We start from the raw sequence: 19,892 nt of genomic DNA, 5'->3' as shown, positions 1-19,892 counted from the left end.
TTTTCTTTTCGGACACACAGCACCTGAATAAGCCTGACAGAAAATTAACTCTTACACAGAGATCACCTTAACTAATGAAGGCTGATTTTTTTTTTTCAGACTTCTTAATGAGAGGTTTGTATGAAAGCTAATTTGTTTTTGTTTTTGTATGTCAGATTTTCTTTTACTGCGACATAAACATGTCCCGCAGAAATCATCACCTTCTCATTTCAGCTCTACCTCACAGAGAGTATCACAGGCCCCGACTGAAAAGCCACCAAGCAAAGTAACTTCAACAGTTCAAACTTAAGAATAAGTATTTGTCATGCCAAAGAAAAAAAACAGATGTCAACCAGATTTGATGCTAATAAAATACCCTTCATTAATGATTGACACCGCCCCCGCCAGCTCTGCGTATTACATCAGTCTTGATTTGAAATTGCAGCTCTGAAATGACAGATTTTTTCCTGACAGTTCTGGTGGATTTTGTTTCTTTTTTATTTTAGTCAAGCTTCTAGGGAATTTAAGTGTTGCAGTGTGGTTGTTTTTTTGTTTGTGTTGGTTTGGGGGGGGGGGGGGGGTTCCTGGCAGCCTAAAGGCTTTGAGGTTTATATGGCAGATAAATGAAATGCTTATTTATCCTCAACTCATTCACAGTTCCTCATTTAGTTTCCTTGCCCATTAACACTAAGACACTGTACACAATCAGGGATTCAAAAGAGAAGAAATTAAACATCCATTACATTAATGAGATCCTAAAAAACCTATTTAGAGCTTACACAGACAACCAAATGAGTTGGGGAAGTGAAAAAGTGCATCCCTTTTATCTTATTACCAACCTATATGTTGGACTCTGAACAGAAGGTAGGACAGTGCATGAACATCTTCCCTTCCATTATTTCATTGAAGAGTTCAGCTCTAAAAAGCCTCAGAAATAAAAAATGGCCTTTACCGTATTGTGGTATTACAGTGCCACCTACTGAGCAGAAAGTTAAGGTCACATATTATACTAGTGCTATTCACTGCTTTTTTTCCTGTTACATGTAATAAATGTTTTTTTTTTTTTTTTAAATATGCTCTGATGAAAGAGTGGGACTGAAGGTGTCAAGACGAGGCTACTGTCACAGGATCTCTCAGCCTGAATAAATAACAAGATGTTCTTTTCCTTCTCTGACTGTTAAACAAAAGTGTTAGTAGAGCTTTTTTTTTTTTCAATTCACAGTTTGTTTTTTTCTGGAGGCATGATGCCCTCAGTGTACTTTGCTGTCTTTTAAACACATCGTATTAAAGAAAAAAAAAAATGAAAATGTTCAGCTCATGTAAAGAAACATTTTAGATGTTCATAACACTAAGAAAAGTCAGCAGAAAAAAAAGGTTACTTCTGTAATTTCCATTCCTTCATCGCTATCGTAACTAAAAATGATTGTAAAACATTTATTTTGAACCAAGAAAACAAGTCCTGAGTGTCTGCTACTAAAAGTACCTCAGTTTAGATGACTAGGTATTAAAAAAGGTTGGATTTTAGAAATACTCTCAGCGAGGTCCACATGACCCGAGACCAGTGTTGGATGTGAGACGATGACATATCACTAGAGTCCAACCAATTAAAGAGCCAGATGACAAAATCTGCCAATATGAGCCTATCGGTATCAGCTACTGTTAGCGCAGATATGTTCCTATTGCTAGATTTATTGACCAGTCAAAGCACGCTATTTCAGTTTCCCACTTGTAGTTTGTCATCAGAAGTTCTGTGGAATACAACAAGCATCATCACTCCACAGTGTCATTGTTACTTTCCAGTTTCAAACCCTTTTCTTCATTGTATATCTGAAGCGTTTGGGAAGGGCATTTGAGGGATCAATACAATAACGTGTACGTATATCTATATATTGATCTGTACACATCTAAAGGGATTGGCTAATATATCGTATCTGATTTTGGACCCAAGAATCTCATATCAGTCGGGCCTTATTTATCAGTGTTACAGCCCATCTCTAAACTTGAGGTTCATTTACTAGGCTGCACAATTAATTGTATTTTCACTGTCATCACATTTCAGACCATGCGAGATAAAACCCAAAGCAAAAGCCTCCCTAATCACAATAAGAAAACTGCATTTTATTATCATGCACCACTCTCGTATCAGTGCAGACATGCTGAACTTGAATCTCATATATGGGCTCTTACAAATGAAGGAGGAGGGATTTGGGGAGGATATGTGCATGGACTGCATACATAGACGATACTTATAAATGGAGAGGGGTGATGCTCCCAACATTTAACATCCTCTTATCAGGTTCATGACACCGACTGAACAATGAGCACGGCAGCAGCACAGACATCATCCCCTGATCAGTACTCGGATGTCTGTTTTTTAGCACGAGACTCTTGACAAACTGCATCTACTCTCGTGTCACCCGTTATTTGTCATCGTCATTTCAAACTGGTTTGCATCTTAAGTACTTTATCAACTCACATTACCATAAAACAAGCATTTTAACATTACTATTACAACGTCATTTTCAATAAATTTGGGATTTTTTTCAAGGGAAGGGATGAGTAATGTTTTACAAGTTTGTCAAGCAAAAGTATCAAATAATACAGGTTTGTTATCAGAAAGAAATAATGAAAACATTTACCAAATAAATGCTATCATTCTCTTAATTTGTATGATCAAAAGCTCATTAGATTGTTTACTTTGTATATAATCTGTGAGTGTGTGTCTTAATCCTTTCAGAATGACACTGTGCTCTGATGAAGCCAAGTACTTAACACCCATCTTAGTAGGTGAAAGGTGTTTCTGTTTTGGTTATTAAATGTTTGACATTTAGACAACAGCTCATCGGGGAAAGGTTCAGTCTTGGAATCATTTCTACCCAGAAATGTACCGAGTAGTCGACGAGTATAGTTGAAAGTCACCAACTAGGAAACAACTGGGAAGAGAAGTCCCATAAAAATGGGGTTAAATGCAGGTTGAGGATTCCTTAAGAAGATCTGTGTCACACACGTCTCCTGTCTGAAAGGAGGATGTGCTAGTCTGTGTGTGTGTGTGTGTGTGTGTGTGTGTGTGTGTGTGTGTGTGTGTGTGTGTGTGTGTGTGTGTGTGTGTGTGTGGTATTTACAGACACCCGAGTGTTTTGAAGATTTGACCTCTGATTGAGAAAAACTATGATGCTACTTTTTTGACTGAAGTTTAGATTCTGGGAACAATACAGCAGATAAATTGAAGGCAGACACAATGTCGGTTGCTTCGTAGAAAGCTCATGGATTAGGTTAAGGGCTAAACCCCTGTGCTAATTTTAACCTTTTGATTTCCTTCTTGCAAACAAACAACTTGTCAAGGTCACAGTTCACAAAAAAAACCTACAACATGTTAATGTGTAAGAGCTTTCTTAACCATGAGGGAGATAAGGAAAGGGTATTTTTCAGCACATACAAAAAAAACTGAAAATGTGTAGAGTAAGTAAACTGCTGTGTAAGGTGTGATAAGTCTGAAAAGCCACTTTAAAACAGTCTTAGTTACTGTAAGAATAGAGTTAATTCAACCAATGGTGCATTAACACATCTTCCAAGAGAGGTAGAGGTAAGTGCACAAACGTGGAAATGGAATAAGAAAACATCAGCATAACATTTTCCATATATGTTCTTGTTCACACACAAAAAATATGGAAAAGGTTACGTTGACACGTTTCCTGATGGGATTTTTCCACTTCCATGTCTGTATGAGAGAGAGAGAGAGAGAGAGAGAGAGAGAGTGACAGAGAGAGAGAGCTATCTTTTATAATCTCTTATATTGTCCTTACTTTTGTGAGTATTTTTTAATGAGCTTTAGCAATGTTAATGTATGTTTTCCATGATAATAAAGCCTTTTGAATTTAATTTAATTGAGAGAGAGAGAGAGAGAGAGAGAGAGAGAGAGAGAGAGAGAGTGAGAGAGAGAGAGAGTGGGAGGGAGAGAGAGAGAGAGAGAGAGAGAGAGAGAGAGAGAGACTCACTTTGACAGGAACTTGAAAAAGGGACATTAGGAAAAATTAAATAGAATAACATGTAGCCAAATTGTAAACTGTTGTTGATTTTTTTTTTTTTTTGCACAATACAACTAAAAAATAATTTAGAAAAACGTGTAATACTTACAAACTTTGGCTTACGCTCTCCTTCTTCATAACTTGAAGTGCTCACACCTTTCTTCTTCTGGGGTTTGCCGTCTCGTCCGGACTGAACATAACTCTCCATGTCAGCTAACCACGTTAACCTACTAATGAGTGAATCGCAGCAGGCACATCCGATGAAGACACGAGCTGAATATTTACATTACCATTTGTTTCAAATTCGCCGCTGGTGCTGGTTAAAGCATTTAATGGTTCGTTCAAACTAAAGGTGTCAAAACAAATATTTTCCAGGCTTCAATCTCGACAGAGCGTTTTGCTAGCTAGCAACTTTGCTAAACTATCACTCACTGTTGGCTTTACCAAGCGCTAATCCAATTTGTGGACTGTCACGTAACACTGCAGGTTTCCGCTGACAAAAGCAATACGGCAAACAACTTCACGACTTCTTCAGATGCGTATAATAACCAGCCGTCACTTGAAATATACACAGTTGTTTTTTTAAAGCAGGAGTTGAAGTCTGGCAACATAAATGTAAACGGCAGATACTTTTTGACAGACCCGCGCAATGATGATATCAGTTCCGCATGTTTAATCCAACCAATAGTAGCAACTAAGCGGTACACAACTGGATCGTGATTGGTTCAGCTCCCTATGTTTACAGCTAGAAATACATTTGATTGGTCAAACTGTGCTGCCAATCAGTTGTACTTCGTCTGGGGGTGTTATTTATAGAAGATCCGAATCTCATTTCGGAACAAGGTTATTTTATTGAAGATATGTTGCCACCTCTTCAATATTCATGTCTTATTGGATGAAGTTACACAGTTTGTTTCATTCACCGTATTATATTTTTAACGCTGTAATTTTAACCGTATGAACCACCAACGAGTAAATGACTTACCTTACAAGTTGGCAATAATAAATGCACCATTTAGCTATATCGGAGTAGGCTGTAGTAGTCCAATCGTGCCTCAAGCCCTTAAAAACGTTGAATTTTGCACTGATCAAACATGTGGGAAACGAAACCAACATGTTTCCCTCAAAGGTGAAATGTTTTTGCATGACTCATGTTAGCTATAATGAACTTTGCACTAATCTTTTAAAATTTTCAGTCACATAATTTATAGGTAATTTTACCAAAAAGATGTTAATCACTTATCAATATGCATATTATAACCTGTGTCCACTGTAAAAGTATTGGTCCCATCCTGTTACATGACCTGACGAGACCTTTTCTTTTCAGGTAGGATGTCATGTGAAGCTTAAGGAAACGCAAGATGATGATGCTGTCCCCCTATTTAGATCAGATTGTTGTACTGAAAGTACTTGAAACTGTTTTTTAAGCTTTGTTTGGCCATTAAAAAGGTAGCCTGAAGCTGCAATCTATGTAAAATCCCAAACACCTTGCCTGATACAAACACCAACAAGTCCATGTGATGCAACAAAATGAAACCTGAGGAAGATCCTTCTGATGTGCTCAAAACCTGCTCTGCTTCCAAAAGATATTGGACTACAGAAAATGAAAAAGATAACAAAACCTATATGATAAAAAATTATAGGATAATACATTGATGATAAAGTTGATACTATAAGTGATTTCTACAGGTGGGTACTGTTACCTGAGCAAGAGTTGATGTTGTTGTCCCTCTCTTGAGGACAATGAAGTTTACGTAACCTATGATAGGATAGAAAGCCAAAAGTAGTACTAACCTTCTGTGGCCTTTGTGCTTTTAGAAAGTTGGGATCATGCCAATCCCTTCAGGAACCAGGGCACACATGTCAAATGATAATTAGACATGTGTAGGTATAGCTGACAGTTACAACTTTAATAACAGTTGGTTGTAAGTTTGATTGATTTGTTTTCTGCCAAAAAAGAAAGTGGGTCCACTTGGTAACAGGCAACAGGTACAGAGCCCCTGATTCCAACTCACCTTGAGCAGGAATAATTTGCTTAATAGTTTTATCTTCAGCAACAGTCTTTGTGGTTTCATATGTTTGCGTCCATTGATACTAAAAAAAAATAGCATTGCATGGAATATTGCATAGGATATGTTTGAATTGTAAACTGGCATTCAATAAACATGTGTACACGGATTACTGTGTATTGTTATAAAACATGTGGCATCTACTTTTTAAACACTGTTTCAGTTGACTCTTGTTGTATTTCAAAGCAAAACTATACATATAATTTCACTATCAGTAAAAGCTTGAGTTATGAAATAAAAAAAAAAGTTTAATTCTTCAGCCTTCATCTCTTGTTATCTTTACAAAAACCCTTTATTTCTCCAGTCCCTTGAAGGCCTGCATGGCATGCCAGCTTTATATTCAATTTTATCCTTGAGCCAAATAACAGCCTAGTGAATGCTCTCAGGCAATTAATTATCTTCCTTTGAAAATCAGTAAAGTAATAACACAAGGGAAACACAAAAAACACAGAAACATTCACATAAAATTATTTCAGTTTTCCTGTATTGTGTATGTCCACATGTGGAGCAGTGAATAGGGTCTACTATTTTTTCACCTTGGATTCAGATAAATATCTTCAGTCAGGACTGACTTAGCATGCACAAATATTGATTAAAACACCTATTTTATAGTATATTTGAAAAGGGTTAGAATAAAACTGATAGGCTCACAGTGAAGCTTACATGACGTCAGGGTCCATATCTATTGGTAACAGGAACTTTCTCTAACTATTCAGTGTACATGTACTGCCATCTTGTGGCCCTGGCTGAAATGGTATAACTGAATCCTATTTTGTGTTTTTATTATACTTTCTTAATCCTTGGGGGGAATTCTGGTTTGAGACATGCTTCTCACACACACACAGGCCTGAATCACACACATTCACAAGCAGGGCCTGTGGAAATGCAGATGTCAGTTGGGATGGCTGCCCTGCCCTCCACTGGAGGCGCCTTCTGAGCTGGTGGGGGGTTGATGCCTTGCTGAAGGGCACCGCGGCAGTGCTCGAGAATCAGTTCTATTTGAAAATATTCATATCCTCCAGCTACCAGACCAACTTCCATATTTTGGTCCACAACGGGACTTGAACCACTATGCTCTCCGGTTCCCAACCTGAGTGTTACTTGTTTTAAAACAGCCACCGCTATTTCAAGTCAACGAGTCAACTCCCAACACAAGAGGGGCAGAACATCGAAAATAATGGAGAGTTGAGCTTGTGATTTCGTGCATGTTCATTGATAAATGTGGGTGAATCGTGATGTTTCATCAAATAACCGACCATTTTAGGTGCTTGACCTGACTTCTGTAACAGCCTACACATCAGAGGCGCTCTTTAACTTCACGTTTTACGCATTGTGTGATATGGCTATTAATTAATGTAATTAAATAATACACGTCGAGTAAAGAAGACGACGGACATTATCTGCGATAATCATTCAAGTGCACTTCCACTTACTGGTAACCAACGATTTCAAATGAGCATTATGCGAAATATTTTGTGCCCTCGCGGTACTCCGTACTCGTGGAACGCGTCATGGTCGATGACGTATGTTACGTAGAGTCGTTCAACACTCACGTTAGCGAGCTTGGTCACCGCTAGGAGAAGAATAATGCTTAGCCAAATAAGATAGTCGTTATTTTATTGTGCTTACTTTAAAAATCAACTGGTATCGCTTCTTGCACAGCTCCCTTTTGGACGAAAATGACCGACTTGGCAGAGTCCCTGACCAAAGAGGGCTGGTAGGTAGCACGGCAGCTAACCCTAGTTAGCCTGCTAACAAACTGAGGTGACAGATAGCTCACACAAATAGCTACATTAGCAATATCTCCTCATTAAAGTTGTGTGGGAGAGAAACCAAGTTTGTCCTATCACGCGTTGTTTTAAAATTGTGTACATTATGGTAGCACTATTCGTTCGTGTGAAGATGAATACACTTAACTGAACGAAGAGGTAGCAGTGAGGTAAACACTAAAAGGTTAGCTAGCTGTTACACTTGTCGTTAGCATTAACGTCACGCTGAGACACTGTTGACGCTTCGCTTTGATGTAACCTTATCTATTAGAGCGCAGATCAACCTGACATATGATTTCACATTGGCATACAAAACACCTGATAGTGCAAGAGCGTTAGCTAATTAACACGTACTACTTTCCTGATTTGTATTTTTGTGAATTATGTTTCCTTATTGCAATGTTAAAATCTGTTATACCAGTATGATGCATCCTACCTGAAAACTAATCATCAATAATATATGTTTCCGTCTCAATAGGCAGAGGCAATGCTACTGATCTGTTTTAAACTTAAAGAAATCAACGCATGTTGTTTTAGGAGATTATCTTTTGAAGATGTTACTGCCTTCTCATGAATGTAGTTTGGCTTTCCCCTTCATGAAACTATAGCATCTCGATCCACCTCCCGCTCCCTCATCATGTCGTCTGTCCTTCCTCAGGTACCTTACCGATGAAGGCATAGCAGAACTAAAAGGATCTGCAGAGAAAGTAACGCATAGTGACATCATTCGTATTGCACTCAATGTAAGTGTGAAACTGGCTATAGAGTGCTGTGTCATTTATTAAACATGTATTACTTCCTAAGTGTTTTAAAATATAGTTGAAGGAGTTTTAAAGAAGATGTTGAGGATTATTTCATTTGAAAGATTAACCCTGCTGTTGGCAGACGGCGATGGCTTTGTCCGTCTACAGTTGCTCTTAGTACGAGATTATCTTTCACTTTCACATTCACCTGTTCTCTCTCTGATGAACTTGTAAACGCCAGTCTATTGTTCACTAGAAATTTGATCTATTCATATCTGAGGCATGGTGACCTACAATGACAGGCTAATTAAATAATAAATAAAGTTAGACAAAAAAAAAGAAAAAATTAAGTCAAACATAAAAAGAGGAACAAGGGTGAGATATAAAGGGTTTTTTTCAATAGGTTTTAGTATAATACAATGATCCTCTTTATCTGACCGGAATATCCAGTGTTTGCATTTACAGCAAAGGCCTTGACTTTAACAGTTTGGCCTGGAGATGATGACGGTGACGGTCTTAGGCTGCTTTTTGACTCGTTGCTGTCGACCTGGATAAAAAAACTGAATGCAGCAGTAAAAGGCTGTCAGCAGTGTTGAAGAAAAAAAAAAGGATGGCTGACAATGGGAAGATGTTTCTAATACATGTTAATACATAATGTAATAGAGGTGATTTAGTCTTTAAAAATGTGTTACATTGGAATCAATTACCGGTAAATGATTACTTTATTTGAAGTAGATTGTACTCAATGTTTTATTATACCGTGTGATTTACCTGGTGATACTGGAGGTACTGTAAAACTGCTACCACGACTGTGAACAAGGTTTCCAGATAATGTAGATTGTATTGACTTTGAGTAATTCATGTTTAGTTCTACTTGCTCTTTATTTTCTATTCATATACATTCTTAATTGCAGAGTGACCTCAGGCCTATTGGGAGGAAATATCTACCAGCTGATATCAACAGTGGAAGGACTGAGAAGGTGAGTGACAGTGAATGTCTTAGGCCCCATTTCCACCTTTGCAGGCAGAAAAGCGCTGGCTGTGTGCTCAGAAGCGCTCACATGAGCATTTTGTGTGCTGAGAGAAAAAGCGCAGCGGCCGCTGTATGAACGACACGGCTCTGTTACTTTTTACTGCAAGTTTCATTATATTGGGATTGTTTTTTTCCCTTAACTATGAGCTTTAATCAGAATATTCTTGCCCTCCTACTTTGTCCGGATGATGAGCTTCATAAGGACGGCTCAGGTCAGACACGCAGATGATGTGGGTACAACACGATACGTAGGAGACCAAAATACAGAGAATATCACCGAAACATTAACCAGCAACATCAAGTGTCTGCCCAATCTGCTCCCCCAAATGGAACATTCTATCTTTGTCATGATCATTTTTATCTGACTGACATATCATACTGTTCAGGATAAACTGAAATGGCCAAGAGCAACCTCTCCTTCCATTGTTTATTGGTTGTCCAGGTAACGAGTACCTGCCTTTCAACCTTGTGATTGGTTTGTTAAGAAAAGCACTGGTGACGTCAGCGGTGCCTTTTTGAAAGGTTGAACGATTTTTAACTCGAGCGCTTGAAGCAGCCGCACGAAAATGGCTGAGCGCTTTTTACAAAGACGCTGGGCACTGCGCTTTTCATCCAGACGGCTGCTTTCTGCTGAAAACGCTCTCTACCCATTAAAGACAAAAAAAGACGCTGGCGCTGAGGAAAAAAAATGCTAGGTGGACACAGGGCCTTAAACGGCAAATTTAACCTTACACTGATTAGACATGAAACAATGTTATAGAAAAAGTGCTCATGCGCTCAAAGTCAGTGCAGGCCCTGTTGCAGGTTTCATGTGTGCCACTAGATGGCCCCAACACACCAACAATCAAGATGCAAAACACTGCTGCATCTCCTGCAAGTCTAGAAATAAAAAATGTTCAAAGTATTATGAAAAGAATAAAACATGTAGTTCAGAGCGATTAAATCCTCTTTTAACTATCTCTTAAGAAAAAGAGGAGCAGTTATGTCGCCCTGGTCACTTTGACACTCAGCCTTGTTCAGTATTGTGTAACATTAAACGGTTAATGCCAATCTGAATGGAAATGCAGTGTGTCTGTAGAAATACACTTATGTGCTAAAATGATGTTATATTCATTATACTTGAGAAATTAGTCGCGCTTTGAATTTCCTTGTTGCTTAAATGTGCTCGACAAATAAACTTTGCTTGCATTGACAAGCCGTCAATATAGACCTGTATACCTCCAGTCTTTGGCTTGTATATGCTTTTGTAAATCCTTCCCCGCATGCCGCTGATTTGCTTTTTAATTTGTCTGCTGCACAGTTGGAAGGACCATGTGTTCTCCAGGTGCAGAAGGTGAGGAACATCTCTGCATCTAAAGACCACGAGGAGTCCCAGGGTGCGCCGCGAATGCTGCGACTTCAAATGACAGATGGACATACCACCTGTGTTGGATTGGAGTTTAAACACCTGTCCAAGATCAGGTACCATATTTTTGGTTTTGTGTCTTGAGAAATCTGTTGGCCTCATAGCAAATGAAGTGAAATAGATGACTGTAAAATAAAAAGAAGGATCTCAATGAACTAGATTTTCTTTTTATTCAAAGCAAATGTGTACAATTCTGCACACACTCTCTCTCCATCATCCCCTTGTCAACACTCTCACTTCAGCACGTCTACGTTTTCCCTTTATCTGCATTTTCCATGAGGCAGCGGCAATCTAACAATATCCAGCCTTAATTACATCTCCATCCCAGCAACAGTGGCCTTGGTGACGGCTGCCATGGTGACTAGCCAGTCTGTACAGGTGGAGTGGCCAGAATGTGGGCCTTGACTTCCTGATGGGAGGGAGGAGAAAACAGAACAAATCCCTCTTTATGAGCCACACACACACACACACACACACAGTGGCCACCAACAGCGGTGGTTAGTGTGTCCGATGAAAGTGCTCACTTTAATGTACGTGAGGCTATAAGTAGGTGTCAAAGAGAATGGGATGGATTACAGGACTGTTCAGTGTGCGAGGAAGTGATACAGAGCGATGACAATTAAGCATTATGAGCAACATAAATCAGCGGGTTAATAGTGTGTACGTGGGATTTTTGTGTATGTGATTAAATCGAGGATAGACAGGGCCTCGTTCTGTGCCGGCCACTATCATGAGAACAGCATCCGTCCCAGAGGTTTGGAGTGAAATCCCTAATTGTTGCTTCTGCATCCGGCATCAGTAGCTGGAAATCCCTCTAAGTCCCAGTGCTTTTTTTAATGAGAGAGGCAGAGGCCTTATCAGGCCTGATGAGATAGAGGGGCTTTTAATTTACCATGAGGACGGGTGAGCAGCTGGGATTATTGATAGTCTCTCCTAGCCTCGCCACCCCTCCCCTGGCACTGCTCCATGTCATTTATAAAGTGGTGGCAGTTGGGTGCAGGGCTTGGGAAAAGTAGTTATAATATCTTAAACATTTGAACGTATTGGACTGAATCTGCTGGTCAACCATTTAATAAATGAAGCATTTATTCATGTGAACGTGTTTGTTGTTGTGTTTCAGTCTCAATACTCCCCCTGGAACAAAGGTGAAGCTCCTCGGTACAGTCCAGGTTAAAAATGGTCTTTTGCTGCTCGATGACTCAAAGATCTCTGTCCTTGGAGGCGAGGTTGACCACATGGTGGAGAAGTGGGAACTACAAAGGGTGAGGTTGAATTTATAATGATGACTCAGCTACTTTAAACTCAAAAATATTGAACTCATACATCAGTGATCCTTTTAAACCTTTCAGTATGGCATTACTCTCCAGAGGATTGTATTTATTTATTTTGTCTCCCTTTTTACTGTTCAACCTGCAGAGTCTGGCCAAACACAGCAGGAGTAACATCGGAGCAGAAGGTGGACCTCCTCCCTTTGTGCCATTCGGTCAGGTGAGGCTGAAAGTGAATTAGACTATTAGAGAAAATATTTATTTCAAGACATAATCTGTAACACTGAAACAAACAAAAACATTTTAAACCATTGCAAAACAGCACAATCGGCAGATGCACATTTCTAACAAAGGATGAATACAGCATTCATTTAAAAGAGATCAGAGGGGCCTGGCTCCAGGAGTTGGCCTTGATGTCCATTTCTTTTGGTTTCGTGTGCTGTGATCTTTATTTTTAACTAATCAGAGTCTTCATGAATCTTTAAAATGTATGACTGAATTTTAAATGTGCTTTTGTTTTCCTACCTACATATTTAAAAAAAAACAATGACAGTTTTCCCCTTTCTAAAAATGCACATGGGGCTGGTGTTGCATTTGTATTCAAATAAAGGCACAATGGTCTCTCTTTTTTTTTAGTAAAGGAAAACAGATTTATTTTGTTGTAGAAGAAAGGCGGAAAAGTGCGCCTTTAAGAAAATTCAGCACACATGCACTGCCATCACAGAGGTGTCTTTACACAATATTACAGTTTAGGTTTGTTTGTTTTTTTTACTTAAATATTACCTAATGTTTTGATTCTGCAGATCTGGTCTTTAGAGTGTTCTATTCAGACATGTCTCTTTTTAAAACCACTGAGCCTGAGTCAGTCCTGCCTTATAAGGATCACAGCTTCAGTCTGGGATACAGCTGTATCAGCTTGACACAGGGATTGTGGGATTTTCACCCACTCTTCATTCCAGATCTGATCAGGCTTTGTGAAGTTGGATGAGAAGCACTTGAGATTTATCATTCAGCATTCTTTCGATTTCCTGTTAGTGCAGGGTCACCGCGTCACCTTCTGTTTCTTCTTCTCGTTGTTAAATACAAACATGATCTCGCTCCAAGGAAAATGTGCACCCTGAGGAAAAGATAGTCTTCTATTCTGTGGCAGCACTTTGACTGGCTGCATATTCAGTCAGCCCGTTCTACATCTCCAATTTACAGCTTCTGAGAGGCGTTGTTACAGTATGACGCTGTCACCACGCTTCACTGCAGCGCTTTAAAGGGGAGATGCATAGGCTCGGTAGGTTTTCACGAATCCACATTGTGATATGTGTTTCACCTGAATGATTAAACTCATTTACACCTCAGAAGTATTTGCCACATCCGTTGAGTTTTCAACATTTTCACATTGACATGCTTCACAGCAATGAAATAATTTAGCATTCCGCAAGAGTGGGTCATTATTTTTTTTACTTTAATTACCTATTAACCTTTGGGCATGCAGACGTTGTATCTGCGTTCATCCTTGTGCTAATGCCTTGGCTAGCCTTACTTCGATTGCATCAATCCAGTACTGTATACTACCATTAGTATCTATACATAACTGTATAGTATCCAATAATGTCACTGATCTTATCATGAGGTACAGTTGTGTTCATGTACCGTCATTTCTTTCAAGATTAAAACATGAACCAATTAAAAACAACGTCATGTGAAGCTTGAGCGTCTGCTCAGTGCTGAACTCTATTTGGTCAGTTTTCTAGCCGCCTGGCGCGATGTGCATGTGATTAAATGAAGGTTTATATGTGAAGACAGTCACGCATGATGGCATCGGGCTCGGCACTTCTCAAAGCGGAGGCTGCAGATTTATCAACTTATCTGTCCTGCTGCTGTCAGACGGCTGCAAGGGTTTAATGAACTAGAGGAAGCTTTCCATACAGTGCAAAGCAGCTGTGGAAACAGTGAAAGTCACAACCAATCACGTTAAGTGTGTCTTTAATGCAGAAGAATTTCCACTCAATTCAAATAAACACTTTTTATGTTGCACAGGGCATTGAAACTGATAGAAAAAAAATGAGGCTATATTTGATAGTCAGATGCAATACATTATGCTTGAGACAAAGATTCTGAATCTATGTAATAGCAAAACATCTTTGCGTCTTAAAGAACCTGTTTGAAAATATCTAGGTCAATGTAGTTAGTGCAGGTTGGTGCACTTTCTCAAAGCTGGGCAAATTCTCTTTATTGTTAACTTTTCTAACCATCGGCTTTCTTTCTTTGAAAACATGTCATCTTTGGATTTATAGTCAGACTGCCTGCAACTTACTAACCTACCTGCAAGCACTGGTCAACGATCCATCCTCTTACTTCCTGTAGTCTTCATGCAGCTACAGAAAGTGCTTAGTTTCCGTCTCCTTCCTTTCCAAGACTTGACTTCGTGTTTTCATTTCCCAAATAGGAGTGAGCTTGGAGGCGGCGATGGGATTTGTTACTTTTGGGTGCCTCAAAAAAAAACTTTGAGTTATAACTCAAACACTGCAGGTTACTTACAGTCTGGATCTGATATCCCCCCCCCCCCCCAAAAAAAAAAAATAAAAATAAAAATGTGGAGATTGTCAGGCGCATTGATTCTTTTCTTAAGGAGCTATACATGATTGATGAAGATCTTTGATAATATATTCTCTCTCAATTTGCTCCCTGTAGAAGTGTGCAAGGAGGGATGAAGTAGACAGCAGAGAACTAGACCAGAGGAAGACCCTGCAGACTCAGAATGTGATCAAAAGTTCTGAGGAGAATGATGAGTTTGAGAAGCAGCGGACTGCAGCTATCGCTGAGGTGGCTAAGAACAAGGAGGTATGTACTCTACGTATATCCTCATTACATCCTACAGTTGTTGTATAAACGGTGTGTAATCATTTTTAAGAGCTGGAGGAGCTTGACATTCGGCTTTCAGTATCACTTCTTTAGTTGTGTTAACTACTCATTTTGTTTCTGCTATTGATTACATTACGTATGTGTAAATGGTTTGATTTCCCCACATTTAAAAGTTGTTATGACTGACTTTAATGTTAAAGTAACTCCTTAAATTTCTTATTTTAACATGCTATGTTTTCTTTGGTGTGTCGGCTTTGTTTTGTCCATCTGTGCCGCTCTATTTGTCATCCATTTCTCTGCCTGTTAGGGTCCTCGCGCGTTTGGTGGTGGAGGAAATGCCGGGAGTAATTTATCCAGCACCGCTTCCTCCTTCCGGAGCCGAGACTCATACCAGCAGAGGAGACGAGAAGACAGGGCGGAACGACCAGACAGCAGACAGGATGGAAACTATCGAGAGCTGGTGAGGAGACAAACTTGGTCCAAACTCAGACCTCTCATTACTGAAGCCACCATTCACTGTAACAAAGCAATTTAAAGGCTGGAGCTTGTTCTGTGTTCTTTCTTCGGTCTGGATTAGAGTCTTATTTCATGGCTCATGGACTGCATGAGGCATTGATTATGATATTTTAGAAATCTAAATGAATTCGAGGCTTGGTCAGGTTTTCCAATCAAGTGGCCGTTCATTTGTCTGGCTTTTATGTAGTGACACACCAGTTTCCAGCAGAACTCGGCCAGCTTTTGGCTGAGCTCATTAATTGGATGGAACAGGATATTACAGCGTTGGCTTGGGAATATGTTAATCATTGTTTGAAACTTGAATGCCTATTAATCCAACCTAAACCAAAACTCAGTGTTGCCCATGTCCGGCCCACTTAAAACGGGAGGAGTACCTTTTTTTTTTTTTTTTTTCTCTCTCGCCATTTTCCATCCAGTTGATCTATGGTCATATTTTCATTCCTTATCCACGTCTGTTCTCTATACAGTCTTGTTTTGTCTCGTCTGTAGGTGGATGAACGTGCTCTGAGAGACATCATGGAGATGGGCTTCAACAGAGAGGCCGCCCGGCAGGCTTTGATGGATAATAACAACAACCTTGAAGTAGCACTAAACTGCCTGCTGACTGGATCTTCAGGAAGCAGACCTGGTCCTGTGATAGCTGAATCCAGCCGGCCCCCACCCAGAGGTCCATAACACACTCACTCAAACACAGAAACACAGCTGCTGCTTCAAAGAACTCCCCAAAGCCTGACACCTCATTTGTTTCGAGTAAGATTGAGATTGGGAGAGTAAGGATTGCCTCAAGCTAAGTGAAGGTCCACAGTGGCGGTTTAGCTTGTTTGATTCTATTTACATCAAATTGTACACAGACTCTACTGTTGGCTATTTTTCCAAGTATACCTTTTTAGGTTGTAGATGGATACTGATACCCGCAGTCATATTTTTGTTTTTATTGTGTTTGTTGTATTGTTATGTTCTTAAAAATCCACATGCAGTAACTTTAAACTTGTTCCATCATTCTGAAATGATGCATCCTGCATGTGTAAGATATTGTTACCACAGTTACAGCAGGAGCAGGGACTTTTTTTTTTTTTTTTGCTGATGCATACATGGATCCACTAAGTCAGCTTGAGCATTCACTTACTTAAGTCCTTGTCATGCAAAAGGTACATTTCTGATTCCTCATGGTTTTCAATTAAAAACAACAGACTTGTGCACATGGCCAGTCACAAAGAGCATGTCCCAAATGTCTTGATGAGGAAACCCAGTTCCATTGATCCAAATGTTCTTCATTGGGTCAACTTCAGTCTCATCTCTCTGTTTCCATCAGCCAGAGGACGGGGAAGAGGCAGGTCCAGAAATGAGGACGAGGAGGAGGGAGCTGGAGGAAGGCCATCCGGACCAAGTACTCTGTTTGATTTTCTGGAATCCAAGATGGGAGTTTTCTCCATTGATGGTCAGTGTCCTGGTGTGGATTTCATCTTAAAAACATACCCAAAATGCTCTTATCTTTTAGATTTAAGAAACGCACATTACAGAATGTTTAAGAAGATGCTTTTGAATGTGCTCGTTCTTGGTGTTAAGAGCTGTACTTTGACTAAAGAAGCGTCATGGTTGAATAAAAACAGATGGCTAGCTGGCTATCGTGCATCAGGGGAGTAAAGTGTTTTCCAAACGCCTGAAAGGAGCTCGAGTGTTCAAAACTTTTGCCGCACTGGGTTATAGTTGAAAGGAGGCAGACTTTACAGGATATTTGATTTTGTCTGACCAACAATGAAATGGTTTAGTGGTTTCTTTGATGAACTCCGACAAATGTGCAGTTTAAAGTCCCCCCTTGATTGTTTTGCCAACATCTCATGGTCCTTTTTCCAATTTGTTTTCTCAGAGCCAAAGAGTCAGGCTCCTCAGCGACATAATGAGAGCAAAGCAAACTTCTCCAACTCAGAGTATCACTCCAAAGACGCATCTCACACGAAGTATTCATCTCATAATGAGCATAGGCAACAAAGGAACGACAGACCACCTCGCTTTCACAGGGACACTGATTTCCCCAAACCTGGCCAGGAGCCTCTTTCTAACTGTACAACCTCCCAAACGTCGGCTCAAGGCCAGCATTGGAAGGGCCAGGAGAGATGGTCGCGAGGCGCACCAGATAGATCCCAAACTGACAGGAGAGAGATGCGGGACGAGCAGAACTTCCCCTCATCCTTCCGAAGTACTTTCACACGTTCAAAAGATCAGCTGATGGATTCGAGTGCATCGTACCACCAACAATCCAGAAATGGAGATGGTGGTGGGGGGAACATTCCTGGGCAGTCTAATAAGAGAGGGCCAAAAGATAATGGCCCCACTTCTAAATTTAGTAATTCTACAGGCGGTGAACAGGATGGAAGAGGAAATAATAAACGTACAGACAGAACTGAAGAACCCAACAACAGCCGGAGGATGGGGAAAACTGAGCGGCCAAACTCGGGCCACTTTGAGCGACAAAGGGATGGTGGACCAGCAGACTTTAACTTAAGGTCCCAAGAAGGGCTACCACAGGATTCTCGAATCATGATGGGGGATCCTACTCTTTTCCAAAATGGAGACGTGGAACATAAAAGAACTGGGCCTATCAAGCCATCAAATTCATCTTGCCCCCCCAACAGGGAGCAGCATCCAAAGAAAAACCCCTCTAATAACCCGGGATCTAAAAGGAGGGCAGGACAGGGCAGGGGCCAAGGTCCTCGAGGGCCAGAGAAGAGTCACTTTGTGGAACAGGCTTGGAAACCTGGAGACCAGTGCCTGGCACTGTACTGGGAAGACAGCAAGGTATGTCACTTTTAGATTGTTGATTATTGTCTTAAAAAACACACACAATCGGTTCTGACATTTGAAATGAACTAAATTTGTTCCACTGATTATTCTGACACAGTCTGTGTGATTATGGAAATGTCAATAGTTATTTCTTAAGAGTCCCATCGTATTTTACATGCATGTTTAGTGCCAACAAATCTCTGTCATGCTGTCGACAGAGTCTTAGATATGATTGTCTTGTTATAATTAATTGTCTTGATCTGACACGTGAAAATGTTTGTATTTAGATGATGAGATTTTCATTTGTTCCTGTGTTTGTTTGTGTGTGCCTTCCCACAAAGTTTTACCACGCCAGAATAGACGCTGTGCATTCATCGGGCTCCACGGCTGTGGTTGTTTTCAGTGATTATGGAAACTGTGAAGAAGTCCTGCTGCACAACATCAAACCTGTTCCCACTGATTTTTTGGTAAGAAAAACATTTGAGTCATTCTTCGTAACATCACAGTACATTGTTGATACTTTGTGAAAGTTACTGGTTTGAATTGTCATTAAGTGGGCTGACGGAAGTGATGAAATATGAATGACATCTAATCTGATTACCCACAGTAACATCACAACCATATCAAATGTACAATGGCAGGAGGAAGATGACGGTTACTACGACAGTTCATTAGAGTTTCGTCGTGGGGGAGATGGACAGCCAAGACGCACAAGACCAACACAGCAGTATTACCAACCTCCCAGGGCACGGGATTGATGTGTCTGTGTTTGTAGGTAAATGGTTATCATTTCTTATCAGTAAACAGCCATGTTTCTACTTTTTTTTTAATCACTGTGCTAAGACTCTTTTGCATCTTATTTACTGGAGATTATACATAATGTGCATCTAGCCCCAGCAATCTGTTTTATATTGTAAACAATTTTAAATCCATATTTCAAGTTTTGCTGGTCTATTTGGCTGAATGTCTTGTTTTCAAACAATTTCAAATGTTTCAAGTCTATAAAAAAGTGGTTAATTTTTATTTATTTTTTTCTCTTTTCTCCATCAATCAGTGTGCTTGGCTCTCCTCCTCCTACCCATGACAGAGATTTCATCACTTTCTGCAACAATCCAGAGTGCTTCCTCAATTTCTGCGTGTCCAATTTGTCAGGACACAGCATACCGTTTCAAAGGGCTCGGACATGATGCAAAACTGAACGGGAAAAAAAAACCTGACATGACCACCTGTGGATTTTGTTAAGAACATATCTACTGTATATGTTGTGTAGATTTATTAAATGGATGCATAAAAATAAACAGTTATTATGATATGTAGCGGATTTGTTGTTTTAAAGGGGTTTTATTGTGAACCAGATGATTGAAATGATAAAGAAATCAAAAGAAGGAACAGAAGGCTTGGTCTTATTGAACGATTCATGACAGTAGTTTTAACGTCATCACAATTCA

The 19,892-nt window shown here is 39.9% G+C and overlaps 2 protein-coding genes across 7 annotated transcripts in view; one reads left to right on the top strand and one right to left on the bottom strand.

Annotated features, from left to right (window-relative positions):
* Window positions 1–4,749, bottom strand: part of LOC306821186 (protein diaphanous homolog 3-like) — a 162,943-nt gene extending 158,194 nt beyond the window's left edge. Inside the window, exons 1-2 of one of the 4 annotated variants that reach the window (XM_079339459.1) lie at window positions 4,647–4,749; window positions 4,114–4,231 (exon numbers count right to left, since the gene is read on the bottom strand). In XM_079339459.1, coding sequence (XP_079195585.1) covers window positions 4,114–4,212 — 99 coding nt within the window. In that variant the 5' untranslated portion in view covers window positions 4,213–4,231; window positions 4,647–4,749. Of the gene's footprint in view, window positions 1–4,113 lie in introns of all 4 variants that reach the window. The other 3 variants (XM_079339457.1, XM_079339460.1, XM_079339458.1) reach the window with 3 other exon arrangements.
* Window positions 4,750–7,556: 2,807 nt separating this feature from the next.
* Window positions 7,557–19,838, top strand: tdrd3 (tudor domain containing 3). Of its 3 annotated transcripts, none has more exons than XM_079339354.1 (14): window positions 7,557–7,790; window positions 8,501–8,585; window positions 9,500–9,565; window positions 10,919–11,079; window positions 12,144–12,285; window positions 12,440–12,511; window positions 14,977–15,126; window positions 15,455–15,607; window positions 16,153–16,330; window positions 16,976–17,101; window positions 17,531–18,459; window positions 18,786–18,911; window positions 19,086–19,215; window positions 19,499–19,838. In XM_079339354.1, the coding sequence occupies exons 1-13, from the start codon at window positions 7,753–7,755 to the stop codon at window positions 19,200–19,202; spliced, it is 2,343 nt and encodes a 780-aa protein (XP_079195480.1). In that variant the 5' UTR covers window positions 7,557–7,752; the 3' UTR covers window positions 19,203–19,215; window positions 19,499–19,838. The 3 variants fall into 3 exon arrangements, with proteins under 3 accessions (XP_079195480.1, XP_079195479.1, XP_079195481.1); XM_079339353.1 differs by having other exon boundaries at window positions 19,086–19,219; XM_079339355.1 differs by lacking the exon at window positions 19,499–19,838 and having other exon boundaries at window positions 19,052–19,089.
* Window positions 19,839–19,892: the final 54 nt, after the last annotated feature.

Source organism: Symphodus melops, assembly GCF_947650265.1.
Source record: "Symphodus melops genome assembly, chromosome: 3".
NCBI lineage: Eukaryota > Metazoa > Chordata > Actinopteri > Labriformes > Labridae > Symphodus > Symphodus melops.
This window is presented reverse-complemented; position numbering and strand designations above follow the sequence as displayed.